Below are 17,392 nucleotides of genomic sequence, written 5' to 3' on the forward strand. Positions count from 1 at the left end.
ATACCAGCATTTATTGCCGGCACATAATTGTCCTTGAATTTGATAAGTTATCGCTCTTCATGTGATAAATGTACTTGTTCAAAGGGAAGCCTCGGGAACTTGGTAAATGCTTTGGAGTAAAGGGTTCAAGATTCCCAGTCTCTGGCCTGTTCTTGTATCTGCAGTATGTGTTGCTGGCCCTGTTAAGTTTCTGTTTGTTTATGATTTCAAAGGTGTTGATGCTAGTGATGGATTCCACATCAGGAAGACAATACTCACTTTACACCTATGACTGTGTGGCTAAGTACAGGTTTACTGATGACACCACTGTAGTAGGCTGTATCAAAGGGGGCGATGAATCCACATACAGGTGTGAGATTGAAAACTTGGCTGAGTGGTATAATAACAACAGTCTCTCACTCAATGTCAATAAGACCCAGGTAGACTTGTAGACTTAAGGTGAGGGAAGAGGGAAACCAGAGGTCCGTGAGTCAGTACTCATTGGAAGGTCAGAGGTGGAGAGGGTCAGTAACTTTAAATCCCTGGGTGTCACTATATCAGAAGACCTGTCCTGGATGGTTCACATAACTACTATTGAGAGGAAAGCACAACAGCTCCTCTACTTGGGAATCTTCTGAGGTTTGGCATGTCATCGATAACCTTGGCAAACTTCTGTAGATGTGCGGTGGACAGTGTGCTGACTGTCTGCTTGGTAGAGGAACACCATTGCCCTTGAGTGGAAAATCTTACAAAAGGTAGTGAATTCAGCTCAGTACATCATGGGTAAGACCCTCCTAACCATTGAGTGCATCTACATGAAATGTTGCTGTTGAACAGCATCCATCAGCAAAGATTCTCATCACTCAGGCAATGGCCTTTCCTCACTGCTGCCTCTGGACTCAGACCACCAGGTTCAGGAACAGTTACCATCTCTCTTGAACAAAAGGGGATAGCTACACTCATTTAATGATGCTTATTATATTGTTATTTCATGCTCGTTATTTATTGCTATTTATATTTACACTGTTTACAGTTAGTGTTTAGATTTGCTAAGTATGCCTGCAGAAAAAAGAATCTGGTGACATATTTATTCTGATAAATTTTACCTGAACTTTGAAGTCCAAGGATTGGTGATTGGGGTGGGAGAGCGGGTGTAGTTAAACACCCATCAGTGGTTGTTTGCATGGTATGGATGTAGTTAAGGTTTATTGCATGCCACTTAGTTGCCCAAGCCTGATGTTATGGATGTTTTCACTACATGATAGGTTATAAATTGAACTGCACACTATGTACTCTTTATTGAAAATCCTCATTTGAACTTTGAATATTGATGCATGATATTTAATGTTTGTAGACTGTGATCAAGTAACTTACTGTCACACCTGACAGGAAAGACCAGTCTCTGCATCAAAACTTGTTTTCTTATTTTGGAAATCCCGCAGTCGGAAAGTCCCAATGAACAATTGTACAGTATTTTCCATTACACAGTGCTTAATGTACCACTAAACTATTAGTTTAATTAGAAAGTTTTATTTGTTTGCACAATAACTTTTCCTGTCAAATGATTACACACTCTGCAGTTAATACTAATCAAAACCAATCATCATTAAAAATGAAATGATGTAAATAGAGGTTTATATTTTTTTTAACTGCTGCTGTAGAAATATGGAAAACAGCCCTTGCAAAGAAACTCTGCACTGATGAGTCCAGGTTGGGCAACATTTATAAAGCAAAATAAACCCAGGATAGATTGCTAGCAACCTCAGTTCTTTGTATTTTAGTATTAATATTACTTTCTAAATAAATATTTTGCAGCTTTAGGTATTAACACCTGGTTTACTAAGTAACTTCTGTGATGAGCATTAATTGCATAAGTTGATATGAATTGAAACCTGATTACTGAGGCAAGCTGACAACAGGCTCATTTTAAAACCTGATATGAAATTAGGCAGTGGTATCCCATCAATTGTGTTCTATCCCTAAAATGTATAGCTGAATATAATAAACTAAATCTGTTTTTGTTAGATGTCGAAAATGTTGAATTATTTTGTTAGAAAATGTTGACTTATATCCTATGTATTTTTTTTGATGAATCTTCCTTGACCTGTGTCCCGTTTTTCTGCATACCATCCTACTCAAACCACCATATTCCACCCCCCCCCACCGCCCTCACGGCACAACTTCTCCTGACTCACCACTGGATTCACATACTTTGTTTATATCTATCCAATTGCAGCCAGATAAATTAGTAGCTTCTGGTCTCCTCTAAACTTCTATCTTGACCCCACAGATTTTTCCATCTATTTTTCCTCTCAATCACATCCAGCTCTAACTTGTAGCCTCTCCATCACCTTTAGATCATATTACTTGTCTGAACAAAACCTTTCTGCAAGAAAAGATTAGAATGACCAAATCAATTCTTAAACCAAGGGGTTTCATTAAGGATTTTGGTTTCCTCCCACATTCCAAAGATTATTATTTACTTTAAGAGAGACAGCGCAGAACATGCGCTTTAAGCTGCACTACCCAGAAACTCCTGATTTATTCCTAACCTAATCGAGGGACAATTTACAATTACCAATTAACCTACTTACTTCTACATCTTTAGACTCCCGGATGAACCCGGAGAAAACCCACTTGCTTCATGGGGGAGAACGTTACAACTCCTTACGGAAGATGCCACGATTGAAATCTGAACTCCGACGCCCTGAGTTTTAATAGTGTTGTGCTGACTGCTACATCACCATGGCAGGTTATTGAGCATGCTATGTTCATTCCAGAAGCTTGGCGATACTTGCAGGCTGTGCCCCAGCATAACCCTAAGCCTGGTGTTGTCACAAATAATACACTTCACGATGTTTTGATATACATGTTGCAAAACTCATCTAATCATTATTAGGATGTACTCTTGCAACTGCTGGAGATTTAATGTGATGTTCCGATTTAGTTGTTGAATGGACTGTGATTTAGAGTTTCAATGAAAACTGAAGTGAATGAAGCAACTTGTCCTTCTACTTTTCAGGGAACAGCCCATTTTCAGCACACGAGCCCATGTCTTCCAGATTGATCCCACTACAAAGAAGAACTGGGTTCCCACCAGCAAACATGCTGTGACTGTGTCCTACTTCTATGATAGTACAAGAAATGTCTATAGAATAATCAGCCTTGATGGGTCAAAGGTGAGATGTGCTTAAAAGTACAATTTCTAATGCTACATGAATTAGTTCCTCTAACTGCAGGCCACAAGTGCAAAAGAGTACTGATTGATAAAGGGACTAAGGATTTTTTTATCCTCTAGTTTAAGACCTTGAATTCATCCTGGTCACTTTCTCCTGACGCTTTAGTCTCTTATCTCTTGAAGTAGGGCCCAGTCATGGAGTTACTATGGCTTAGCAGGATATCATTTATATCAGAAGGACATCATTATGCTCACAGTTAACTTTATAGAAATAAGGGCTGGAGCCCCTGCCAGTCAAACCTGTACATGAGGTGACTGCCTCAGTGTAAAGATGTTGTCTGCTTGATTACTAATCCAAATACTTTTTTCCAATCTTGTTTTGAAAAGTGAAGGTGTCAGGTTTTTGGATTTTGGTTTGAAGGGTTTTCTTTTCATTTTTCCATTGACACTACAACTTTTTTGGCCTCTCCATGAAGAAAACTTAAGTTTGATTACTGTTCCTCAGATTATTTTAGTTCACATCTGTCACCGTAGGCATATGAATTAGCATTGTCTGATTAGCTTCCTTCAAGTCTCTGTTTATGTCTGGAATTTCTTTGCATGCTGTCTCTGTTTGCTGTAACAGTTAGCATTGTCTGATGAGCTTCGCTGTTTATGTCTGGAGTTCCCTTGCATGCTGTATCAGTTTTTTGAGATTCTTACTTGGAGCCACATGGCAATTTTATGTCAAATTTTTAATGGTTTGATTATTTTTTGTTTTAATTTGAGCTAACTCCTAAATTAATTGCTTGACCTGTCTTCCCCCATAAAAGTGATAACCTTGGGGATAGGTTTCATTTCCCACACAATGTAGTTTTCTTTGGCTTTGGAGTAGGAGCGTTTCATGTAATACACAAGTATTTTAAGATTGTTTTTCAGCATTGACTTAGTTTACCCATATGCAATATTGGGCAATGTTTCCACCTACCCAGTCCGATCAAATCCGAAGATAACTCCTCTGCTCTTTACCTTGCATATTAAGTATGTTGCATTCTTTGGGGGAGTCTAGGACCAGAGGACACAACCTCAGAATAAAGTGTCCCTTTAGAACAGAAATGAGAAATTTCTTCATTCAGTGGGTGGTGAACCTGTGGAATTCACTGCCACGGAAGGCTGTGGAGGTTAAGTCTTTGGATATATTTAAAGTGGAGGTTGATAGTTGGGTGTCAAAGGCTATGGGGAGAAGGCAGGAAAATGGGGTTGTGAGGGATAATAGCCATGATTGAATGGTGGAGCAGACTGAATAGGCCAAATGACCTAATTCTGCTCCTGTGTCTTAGGGTTTTATGGCGTCTTGTGAGTATTGTTTCACTTCCAATAAAACATGAACAGTGACTTTCTCTGCTCAGTGCACTTTGTAATTGTAAACAACCTGCTTTCAGTTGCAAAGCTGCTTGTAAATCTGTGTTAATATACAGATATTGAAAATATAAGGAATATGTTGAGAACAATTACTGGATTTAGTACTTAAAAAGGATTTTTTTTGTAATATAGTAGGTACAGAAATAGGCTGTGTTGCCCCTTGAGCTTTCATTCAGAGTTCAGCAGATCAGATAAGTGTGTAAAGGTCAGAAGTATCACATGTTCTCTGAAATACCCTGCCAATATTTAAAAACAGCTCTTCCAGACTAACTGATTCCTTACTAGTTTAATAATTGATCAATACCTTTTATAAAACTGTTAAATATTTTTGATTAAAAATTATTGGATCTTGCCACCTGCTCAATAACGATAAATGGAAAATAGTTTAGCACAACCATCGCTGAAACAGTCATCCAGGAGAATATTTTATGCTGTCTGGCATCTTTCAATACCAATTCTGAGTGACAGCTGAATTCCAATAAAATAGCACAATTGAGTCCTTAATGGTAGAGTAGGGAATTTTCTTGTTTATTTCATGTAATTTCTGTTAATACCCCAACATACTTTAAATACAGCTTTAAGGCATTATATAGTATTATATTAACCAGGTACGCTTAAATGGAACACAGGAACAAGGGTGTCTGAGCAGGAATGCAGTGAAACAAGCATTGCTTGGTGAGCAATGTACTGAACTATCAAACTTCTAAGTGGTCAAATAGCATATTGAGTGTTTTTTATTCTTTTGCATCATTAGTTATTTGAATTTCATGATCAGTATGTGCAAGTTTGGGGAAAGTAAAGCCACTGATCTATTTTTTTTTTAAATATCCATTAAAAATCCTTTTCCCAATAGTTTGATTTTACAAATTACCTTTTTTCTCTTTCAGGCAATAATCAACAGCACAATTACTCCAAACATGACATTTACAAAAACATCTCAGAAATTTGGTCAGTGGCCAGACAGCCGTGCAAACACAGTATATGGGCTAGGTTTTTCCTCGGAGCATCATCTGACAAAAGTGCGTAAAATCATGTAGCGTGATATTTTTGTTGTTGTTTGTATATTGCTTGCACTTGTACTAATTTGGGGAAAATGGCTGGATAAATATTTTGATTCATTCACTTGTAATTATGTTCAAATTGCATTTAAGATCTGTTTTAAGCCTTATTTTCATCAGGAAACTCACTTAACATCTTCAAGACCAAAAATGCTTAGTGGTTCTATATTAATAAATAGAAATTTATTTGGATTGTTTAGCAGGTTTTCTTTTATTTGTGCAATAAATGAACGTTTAGAGCCTAAATGTCCACAAACCCCTTGGTTAGTGGTAAGGGTTCATGGCATTTAAAAAAAGGGTTGGGAACCCCTGGTTTAGCTTGTGCTACGCAAAATGTTGAATTGCATATTGTGATTTAGCAGTATGCTGAACTCCAACTTCATGACCCCACAAACTTGGCGGAAAGTTAATTGATAGAAAGACATGGCAATGTGTCATGTCAATAATCTTCTGCATCACTTTGACAAGATGTTGCCAGCTCTTCACTTAATCCATACCTTTTAAAAATAATTGATAGTACTGCAGGAGAATTAAAGATGTTTTCCATGCAAAGTGTGGGAGGGTTCTCGAGCTAGTTCTCTGCATGACTCAGAAATCCCCATACATTTAATATTTGGTGGATGTTTACTTGACTAACAATAACCTGAAGGTGTATGACTGAGTGTTAGTGGTACTTTTTTGACTGACATGTATCCAGTTAGATGAATGTCCTCTTGTCATAAATTTATGATTTAGTGTGAAAAGTGGTCTCACTTGGATATGATTTTTGTAATGCTTTGAGGCAGCTGGAGATTTTAAGTTGGGTGTAGGTTAGAGGGAATTTCCACTCAGTAAAGAATTGAAAGCAAAAAATATTTAATTGTATCCAGATTTCTGTGGACTTGTGTCACTGAGACAATGGAGATATGTTTAAAAATAGACACACCTGTATTTCTGTGGCAACTTGCCTGCATCAGCTAAGTACATTTTATCTGGTGGTAGTACTGTTGGCAGACGGAAAGACTGAATGTAATAGAGAAAGCTTTATGAACCAGCTTTGAAAAATAAAGGTGTGATGATATCTGGTGTTAATCTGAGACTGAGACCTAGTTTCTTCAAACTCATGAGCAAATTAAAACTGTTGCATATAGAGGGTAAAATAACTTTTCACAAAATGTTTCAGCTAGTACTATTTTCTAGAATAGTTCTCACACAGCTGATTTAAATGTCAGGGGACAAAGTGTATTGCTTAGGTATAGCTACTCTAAATTTACTTTAATCCCGAATCTGTAGTCGATTTGTTTCCTTTTGTGGTCTTTCTATCTTTATCAGCAGATTATTTTTTTTAAAACAAAGTCTTTTCAAAATAGTTTGCAGAGAAGTTCCAGGAATTCAAAGATGCAGCTCGAATAGCAAAAGAGAAAATGCAAGAGAAAATGGAATTAACCAGTACACCTTCTCAGGTGAGCACCACCAGTTGTTATGTTGCCATGAATATTAAATGAGAGCCATGAGGTGTACTTTAAAGTACAACAATGTAGGTGGTATTAGATATTGTTGTACCATTTGTTGTTAGGTCAGACCAGAAATCCTTGAGAAAACTGAGTAATTGGAACAAATTGAGGGTATTGGTAAACAACAGGAATTCTGCAGATGCTGGAAATTCAAGCAACACACTTCGAAGTTGCTGGTGAATGCAGCAGGCCAGGCAGCATCTCTAGGAAGAGGTACAGTCGACGTTTCGGGCCGAGACCCTTCGTCAGAACTAACTGAAGGAAGAGTTAGAAAGAGATTTGAAAGTGGGAGGGTATTGGTAAATTGGTTTATGATTGTCACATGTACTGAGGTATGGTGAAAAACTGTTCTGGACGGTAGTACAAGGGAAAAGCAAAAACAATGTATAATAGTGTTACAGTTCTAGACTGTTGACCTCACATTCTACCCCATCATGGCAGAGACTAAGGTGCACAGCTGTGATGAAGTAGATTGTGATTGAGAGTTCATTTTGTCGTAACTAGGCTCTGTTCAAGAGTTAGAAAAGTGGGATATTGATTTCTCTAACTTCCAACAATTCCTTCCCTTCCCCCTTTTTTCTTTTTCCACTCTCTGTTCTGGCTCCTCTCTCATCCTTTCTCCTGTTCATCACCTCCCTATGGTGCACCTCCTCCTTTTATTTCTGGTCCATTGCCCTCCACTATCGGATTCCTCCTTCAGCCCTTTTATCTCTTCCACCTATCTTTCTTTATTATCGATTCCCCACCTCCCCTCCCCTCACTTGGTTTATATATCACCTACTTGTGCTTCTTCCCCTCCCCAAACTTATTCTGAATTCTGTCCCCTTGTTTTCCAGTCCTGATGAAGGGTTTCAACCTGAAAAATCTATGGTTTTCAATAGACGCTGTCTGGCCTCCTGAGTTCCTCCATCATTTTGTGTTTGTTGCTCTGGATTTCCAGCATCTGTAGAATCGCTTGTGTTTATGCTTGTATCTTAAGCTTTAAGAAATATTAAATTGTAAAATTTGTCAATGTACACTTTCATTATCAAAATGAGGCTAATTTGCTTCAAAACAAAAGCAGATATGTTTTTTAAAAGGTTTTATTTTCCCCAGTTGAATTGTATCCTGTTGTAATTCCATTACACTGGAATTCTCACCCTTGAAGTCTTATTGATATAAAGTGACCCATTGTGACCAGTGTCAGGCACAGTTGGGCTATGTCCACACTAGACCAGATAAATCTGTAACCGAAGCTTTTTCTCTTCGTTTTCACCCTCCGTCCACACTGAAATGGCATTTTCCTCCCCCAAAAATGGAGGTTTTCAGAAACGCTCTCCAGAGTGAATAAATCTGAAAACGCCTAATATTCGACGTAGTGTGTACGGGGTAAGCGGCTGTTTTTAAAACCGCTGTCATGACGTGCCAGAACAAATGGTGGCGGCAGCGCGGCATTTCATTGTTTTCTTGAACGCAACCTCCAACACCACAACAACATCTGATAATAGATATGTAACAGCCTAATGTAACATTGTATGGAAATACAAGGTAACACTGATGCAGACATGTTTTATACATTTAACAAGGTGCTTTATTAATGTATAGCTTGTGCAAACATTCAATAGATGCAATTGTCACTTTTGCCCAGTAACTCGTTTTATTGCACATGTTAAACACAGCAAAATAATACACAGAGACATGGCAAAAGTAAAGGCAAACAAATGAGGTAACAGCAAATTTCACTCTTGCCCAGTAGTCATAGTCATACTTTATTGATCCTGAGGGAAATTGGTTTTCGTTACAGTTGCACCATAATTAATTAAATAGTAATAAAACCATAAATAATTAAATAGTAATATGTAAGTTATGCCAGGAAATAAGTCCAGGACCAGCCTATTGGCTCAGGGTGTCTGACCCTCCAAGGGAGGAGTTGTAAAGTTTGATGGCCACAGGCAGGAATGACTTCCTATGACGCTCTGTGTTGCATCTCAGTGGAATGAGTCTCTGGCTGAATGTACTCCTGTGCCCACCCAGTCCATTATGTAGTGGATGGGAGACATTGTCCAAGATGGCATGCAACTTGGACAGCATCCTCTTTTCAGACACCACCATCAGAGAGTCCAGTTCCATCCCCACAACATCACTGGCCTTAGGAATGAGTTTGTTGATTCTGTTGGTGTCTGCTACCATATTGCCATAACAAGCTATAGTAACAAGTCATATTGCATTTAGTCGTAGCTGTCATCCCTTTCATCGGTGAAGAGACTATGGCTGTAGGAAATGTTTCTGGACAAACACGCACTAAGTCTTTCGTTTGGCAATTTCCTTTTAAGTTTTTCTAGTTTGTAACTGGACAAACGTGCACCAAGTACCGTTTCCTCTTCGCTTGTTTTCTGTGTGTCCTGCGCATGCCCAGTAGGAGGAGATTCGCCCAAATATCCGTTCTAATGTGGACGGAGCTACTTTTAAAAACGCTTAGTGTGGACGCCTGTCGTTTTTACACGAAACCGGCGTTTTCAAAATTATCCGGTCTAGTGTGGACGTAGCCTTAATCACCTGGAATGTAATTTAGAATTTGAATTCTATTTTTTAAAATTTTGCATGAAACAGCTGATGCAGATGCCAAGACAAGAAAGGGTAAAAGAGCTGAAATGTGGATAGTTCAAACCATTAGGGAAGGGCAGTGGGAAACTTAGTTTTTAGATCGGGACAGTCTATATTCCATAGCATAGCAGCACAAAGTTGGAGGAACTCAGTGGGTCAGGGAAATAAAACAATCAACATTTCAGGTCACGGCCTTTCATTATGACAGCGGAACTCTGTGTTTAAAACGAAGCCATCTTGGTCACAATGATACTGCAACTGGTGACCTCATTGGTTGCTGGAAGTTTTGCTTTATTTAGATCATTGATGAATTGATACCAAGGGTGGATTCAAAGTTTACATAGAGTTCAACTCGTAGCATTGATGGGTTGAGAGAAAACATGGGGTGTATTTGTATCAGCTGCTATTTTCTCCAAATTCAGTAAAAATATTTTGCCATAGAAAATTAATTTCTTTTGTCATCAGCTAAAATCCTAAATCAGGACTTTTTGCACTGTTGGGTTGCCTGCTCATTTTAAACACAGACAGGGGACGCACAGTCCTACACCAATCAATACTTGGATATTGGACAATTTATCTTGAGGTATAAAAAGTAATGCAAGTTACTGTGAAAATCTTGACTTCAGAGACTGAATAAAACAAAAGGGATGCAAAACATAATGCTCTTTTTAAAAATGATTTTCCCATAGACTAGAACTTGAGTATTGTGAATTCCTGAACATAAAATGAAAACAAATATTTTTAAGATACAATAATGAATAAAAAATAATCTTGTCCTATGAAATAGTTCACTCAAACCACACCTTACAGATGTAAAGCAGCATTTCTCTATAATAGGAGAGTGATCTCCTATTTCTATTTTCTCATTTGTATAAATAGATTTGATTTGTAATTACATCTCCTGTGTACATACATCTATTGATGCTCCTGGGCACATCTTCAGTGATGTTCCTGGAATCATTGGGTGTTTTGGGTCTTTCAACATCATACAACCTCCTCCGGGTGACCCAGCCGGGGCTGATCAGACCCCAGCTTGTGTCCAGATGGCTAGCTACTTATGACTTCATGGCTCCCCTCTTTTGAGCCACAGCCATCTTGAAGCCCTCTCTGCCGCATCGGTGGTACTGCGGATGGCTCTCCTCTTCCTCTCTCCCTCGATGCCCAAAATGCTGAAGACTCTAACTAAACAACGGGCTGCGAATCTTGCAGCTTCCTATCAACCCCTCCCTTCACCGTTGCCTCCAGAATTTGGTTAACATCTTCATCAAATTGCTCCCACAGTGAAGTCATGTTAGCTGTAGGCCATTTGATCCGCCTCCTGTTCTCCTATAACTGTCAAAGATTCAGTGATCAGAAAAACCTGAAACAATCCTCCAAGCTAACCTTCATTTTAATGGACAAGGATGGGAAACAGCTTCTTCCCTCAGGCCGTAAGACAGCTGAACTCTCTGCCACCACCCAGGTCTCATTAACATATGAAGTACCAATAGCGTATACTGTTTACTACTTGTGTCCAAACTGCACCTTATGATTTATTTGTGGTAGTACTACCTTTGTTGACTTTGAGTTATATGAGCTGTGTTGTGCAAAACTGTCTTGGCGGAATATATGTACACAGTTGAATGACAATAAATTTGAACAATACATTTCCAATTCTGGGGCTAATTGAAACATTTTCAGTCAATGATTACTTATTTCATATTCTGAAAGAACCAGTGAATGTTTCAAGAACATTTTTGCTTCTCAGGAGTCTGCTGGCGGTGACTTGCAGTCACCTCTGACACCAGAGAGTATCAATGGGACGGATGATGAAAGGTCTATTCAAGATGCATCACATGAGTCTGATGCACGGGCTGAAATTAACCAGAGTTCTCTGCCCTTCACTCACAGGTAGGCCAGCGACATGTGAAAGCTCTTGGTTGGCCTCATGAGCACTATTGTCTTGCTCTGTTTTTATTTTAGAACACCGTTAAATAAAATGTTGCAGCTTTTTAATGCAGTAGTATCCCTTTTGAAGTTTAATATTGGATCAATGAAGAAATGAAAGCAAAGAACGGGCTTGTAAGATTAGCCATCAATGGTCTGGAATTAAATTAATAAAATACTTATTTGATGTGTTGATTTTGTAATACAATCATTGAAATCACAATAGGCTGCCGCCCCACAGTTTCAGTGATCTAGATTCAATCCTGACCTCTACTGTTGTCTGTGATGTTTCCACATACTCCTGTGACTATATGGGTTTCCCCTGGTTTCTCTGGGTTTCTCCCACATCCCAACAATGTGTAGGTTGATAGGTGAATTGACCACTGTAAACAGCCTCTGATATGTTGTTGAGTAGCAGAAACTGAGAGGAACTGATGGGGGAAGGTAATATGGTTGTGAAAATTATTGAGGGAATGGGATTGTACCGTGATTGGCTTTAACTCAATTGGTTAAAATGACCTTTGGTCTGGTTGGCAAATGTGGTACATAACAGCACTCACTGCCTGTCCAGAGAAAAGTTCACTTCACAAACCTAATGGTGAGCATCTGACTTTATATAGTTCTGTTGGTATTAGTCACCAGTTCAAAATAACCCCTTGCACTTAGAACTCATGTTACGAAGTTTGCAGAGCAGCCATTCACTAGAAACAAAAAAACAGAATATTTTAACTTTTCAAATGGCATATAGGGTGTCACGTGGCCAAGTGGTTAAGGCATTCGACTAGCGACCTGAAGGTTGTGAGTTCAAGCCCATGTGTCCTTGAGCAAGGCACTTAACCACACAGTGCTCTGCGACGACACTGGTGCCAAGCTGTTTCAGCCCTAGCGCCCTTCCCTTGGACAACATCGGTGTCGTGGAGAGGGGAGACTTGCAGCATGGGCAACTGCCGGTGTTCCATACAACCTTGCCTAGGCCTGCGCCCTGGAGAGTGAAGACTTTCCAGGCGCAGATTCATGGTCTCGCAAGACTAACGGATGCCTTCTAATAGGGTGTCAAGTAAGGATTGGAATGTCTGATTTAAGATAAATATTAATATTAAAGGAAAGTATCCATGTAAATGAATTACAGTACACAATATTTGTGAAAGACCCATGTAGCTTGGTATTTGTGCCTTTTGATAATGTCACCAGAAAATCCATGAGGAATAAATGATTTGTCTAGAACTGGGTCAAGATTGCTCTTCATTGCCGTGGAGAAGGCTGCTAATAGTATACATTGTGTAGGAATGCCGCCTCACTGACAGTAAATTAAGGGTTTCCATGTTAAGCTGTGAACTTGTTAAAATCCCAAGTTGTTGGATTCATAGGATGTTGTTATTTTTCCCATTTTTCTTGGGGGGGGGGGAAATCCAGATTGATTGGCAGATCACTGAGCTCTTTAAAATTCTAGTAATTATTTAAAATAAATACTGAAGGAATTGATTTGGGGAAGCACAAGATAAAAGTCTGCGTTTCACTCCCATAGTATAAGGTAGAGAAATTAGACTATCTTTTATTAGAATGTTGTTGTGTTGTCAATTATTGAATGGTGGGATTTTAACTTTCCTCTTTAGAAATATGAACTTTATGAAAATGTTATCAATATTAAGTCAAAGATTAAGAATTTTTAAAGTTCTTGTACAGTGAAAGGAAAAACAAAGTTGAGCCAGACCTTGGAAACCACTTTATCAAAACTTTCATTAAATTTAGCAATGAACTTGCATAGTCAACAGAAGTGAGGATTAATTTATACTTAAATAGCAAGTGGGTCCTGTCTTTTAAAATAAAAAAAGTCTTCAGTACTTTATTAAAAATAATGGAAAAATTATTAAGTAAAGTAGGTATGGCCATTTCTGCTGAGGTAAAGTCCAAACTCATTAATCACTAACTGTTCAGCTTTTTTGCAAATGACCCACTTAGTTCTGCTGCCTTGGTTTAAACAGCTTTTGAGTTCGGGGTCACAGATGGTTAGGTTGCAGGAGTTAGACCTTCTGACTCAACCCAATTTGAAATGCTAATACATAATCATGGTAAATTTCCAAGCTAATAGTTACTGATACTGAAAAATTGAAGATTTGGCTGCTTATGTTGTGGACTAGACTGAGGAAACAACGAAATTCAGGCAAGCTGTGAAAGTTTACACCGCTTTCAACAGAACAATCTTCACAATAGATTAAGGATCAACTTTATTTCCCATATACATTAGGAATGTATATTTACTCGTGTTGCCATGACATACAAGAAAAAAACAGTATTTAACAAATAGGATAAAGAATTATAAAAATTTTAAGGTTAAGGCACTGATATGGAATAAAATGTGTACAAATACATATCAGAATGTATATACAATGTAAATAACATTATAAATAGTGGCTTGAAGTGTTTACAGTACAGTAACTGAGGTATACAGGGGTGGGGCTAACTGGAATGTTGTTTAGATTAACTGCCTAGGTGAAGAATTTTTTTAAGATGGCATGGTTTTTGTTTTAATAGCCTTATAGTACTTTCCAGAAGGAAACTTTTGGAAAAGGTAGTTTACTGGGTCAATAGTGTCCACAATGATTTTCCTGCCCACTTCTTTGTCTTGGACACAAATCTTGCAGTGCTGGTAGACTGCAGCCAATAATCTTAAACTGTTCGGTTAGCAGAAAAGAAGAAAATAAGATCTGCCATAGAAATTGTTAGATTTACTCAAAAGCATGGCCAGAATACTGAGCTTTATCTGTTGAGGTGATTGAGGAGCATAGTGAGAAGCTGCTGGGGAGGGCAAAGAGTAGTTCAGGGTATGAGAAATGGAATTTGAGAAAATGACCGTCTGTATCCAGTTTACTCAGATTTGTTCTGCATTCAGCAATATTAGAATGCCAAAGGAAGTTAGCCTTGAGATAGTTTACAAGGAAAGATAAGGCAAGATATAAGTATTTTGATGGATAGGAAAGCAGCTAGAAGTATTTTGGCGGACAGGTGAACAGCATTTGTGGGACAAGATAGAAGTGCTTTGATGGATAAGCAAATAGAGGACAAATTGTCTGTCTTTAATTTTTTTTACTTTCTGTAATTTTGCACTATGCTTAATAACAATTTCTTTTTGTAGTACTACAATAGGAAAGCACTGGGAGTCTGAACTGGCGACATTAAAATCCAACAATGCTAAACTTACAGCAGCACTCCTGGAATCTACTGCCAATGTTAAACAATGGAAGCAACAACTCACTGCTTACCAGGACGAGGCAGAGCGATTACACAAAAGAGTATGTATTAATGTACATTTACTGTTATACTGATATACTGTTCTGGGCAGAAGTGTATAAAATAGTAGTTCCACATAAACAATTGTGGCAGATTATAGTTCAATTAGTTCAAAAAGTTTTACATTCAATTAGTCTATTCTAGAATTGTGATTTGATTAATTGCAATTTCATTTTTTTGTTCAAGGGGGCTTTGTGTCTATTTCTGGATCTAGTTTTGGGCTTGCAGAATTTGTCAGGATTGTACAGTTCGATTAAACAACAAATCTCTGTGCCTGATCTTCAGCTCTGTTAATTATCCAGACCTTCAAGTGTAAGGGTTCAGAGGGTCCAGAGGAGGTTCATGAGAATGAACCCAGGAATGAAAGGGTTAACATACGAGAAGCATTTGATGTCTGTGGGCCTGTACTTGCTGGAGCTTAGAAAATGAGACCCAAACTGAATGGATGTGGAGAGAATGTTTCCCGTAACAAGGGCCTGTAGGACTAGAGGGCACAGCCTCAGAATAGAAGGATGTGCGTTTGGAACAGAAGTAAGGAATTTCTTTAGCCAGGGAGTGGTGATTCTGTGGAATTCAATGCTACAGACAGCAATGGAGGCTAATTCATTCTGTATATTTGAAACAGAGGTTGATAGGTTCTTGACTAGTCAGGGCATCAGAGGTTACGGAGTCAGCGATGGGCCGATGGGGTGTATTTTTGCTCCAGTGTCTTATGGTCCAAAACTGAATCTTGTATCCTGGGAATATTTTGTATTTTCAATGGCTAGAATTCAGTTATATACAGCTTTTATCCTCAGATCAAGTTTCTTTACTGATTAAAACAGAAGTCATTAATTCTCAGCAGGATCTTATTGCAAAAGCTATGCTTGCATGACATTCATATTTTCAAAGTTGAGAATTAATTGCCATATTTATAAGCATATGTCAATTGATGTCAGGTGGTATCCCACGTAGAACAGTTAATGCTGCTGTTTTCAGAGATAAGCATTGACTAATTTCTTAGGATTGGTGTATCACAAAGAATAATTGTGCATACTTGGTGAAACTTCAGGGAAATGCAAATCTAGATGATGAATAGATACATTTTAGATTGTGTTCAATTTAGTATTACATTGTGCGTTTGAGAGCACTTAGCTGAAATTTAAGATGTTGCACTGTGAATTTTGTTGATTGAATGCTAATCTGATTCAGAGGTAAAGTTGCAGTGGTAAAACCTGTGTCCCTGATTTTATTTTAAGTTGGTAATATTGCAAGAGCTATATGAAAGTTACAGCAGGAAGAAAAAGCGGATTAGCTTATCTACAGTACTGGCAAGAAGGGGACAGATGCCTCCACAGTGAGGGAAAGCAGCTAATTTAGCTTCAGGGTTTAGATGGCATAGTTTCTGACACTCAGTGCCAAGGGACTTGGTTGATCTTCTGCTTCTGTTACAGCTGACTTTGGGTTGGGAAGGCAAATTTGTCCTCAAGGCAGAAAATAGTCTATTGTATAAAACTATATATTGGGTGAACTTTTATAAGTTTGGAAAGGGAGAGAAGTCATCACTTGTGCAAATTCTGCCTAATCCTTTCCCAGAATTCAAAACAATCATGCAATGTGCACATCTTGATTTGCAAAACAAAATAAATGATGAGTATTATTGCTTTATTTTTTTTAAAAAGGCACCTAAAAAGGAATTCCTGGTTTATTTACCCTCCTGCATGTTGCTAATATCATGGTTTGGGCTTTGGGTCATTTGGAACAGGCTGCACCTTGTAATTTAGTACTTTGCAGATTACAGTCTTTAAAACAATTGATAATGTTTTGAAGCAAATTACTTGTTCCGAATCATTTGGCATAACTTGTCTTTAATATAGTACAAATATTATTATTGGATTTGTTTAAATATCATTGAAAAAAGACCTAGTGTGGATTAAGTGACTAAAGGAAGTGTTTGCTTCTGACATTATGAATAAAGATCATAATGAAACATTTGTATCATAGAAAAGATAATACAAGCTACAGTATATAGTATTTTGTCCTGATCAGGTCACAATGAAGGATGTTATATAACAATGAATTTGTATAAGTGATCTTGCAGATCAAGTCGGAAGGGCCTATTTGAATTTTAAAAAGAAAATCCTGGTGTTAATAAACTCCATATAATAAAAATGAGGTAATTACTTCATGTTGCACTACCATCACTGAACTTGTTTCTTAGCTTTTCTAAAATTGTCAGTGAAGTACAATCTAGAGCAGGAATTTAAAATTTAATAACGTTTAGGTACCATCAGCTGATTGAGAGTCTAGCTAAGTCGCATCAGAGTTTGCAATTGTTATTGGCAAGAATTCATGTGGGTTTGAGTGGCTTGAATATCCACTTTTACTGTTTAGTCAGTCTGCCCCCTTGTGTCAAAATCTTCTCCACCGAAATGAATGAGAGAGCATGTTGGCTAACCTTTGGGTTCTTGTGTTTGCATACCCTGCTAGAAATAGTAGAATACAAT

The 17,392-nt window shown here is 38.1% G+C and overlaps 1 protein-coding gene across 4 annotated transcripts in view; it reads left to right on the top strand.

Moving 5' to 3' along the window:
• The window catches only part of homer1b (homer scaffold protein 1b), a 103,440-nt gene that overhangs the window by 24,231 nt on the left and 61,817 nt on the right, over positions 1-17,392 (top strand). For all 4 annotated transcript variants that reach the window (XM_072257835.1, XM_072257837.1, XM_072257836.1 and 1 more), the window contains exons 2-6: positions 3,002-3,158; positions 5,446-5,577; positions 6,966-7,058; positions 11,440-11,582; positions 14,752-14,908. In XM_072257835.1, coding sequence (XP_072113936.1) covers positions 3,002-3,158; positions 5,446-5,577; positions 6,966-7,058; positions 11,440-11,582; positions 14,752-14,908 — 682 coding nt within the window. The remainder of the gene's footprint in view (positions 1-3,001; positions 3,159-5,445; positions 5,578-6,965; positions 7,059-11,439; positions 11,583-14,751; positions 14,909-17,392) is intronic.

The sequence above is a fragment of the Mobula birostris genome, chromosome 5 (genome assembly GCF_030028105.1).
Source record: "Mobula birostris isolate sMobBir1 chromosome 5, sMobBir1.hap1, whole genome shotgun sequence".
Lineage (NCBI taxonomy): Eukaryota > Metazoa > Chordata > Chondrichthyes > Myliobatiformes > Myliobatidae > Mobula > Mobula birostris.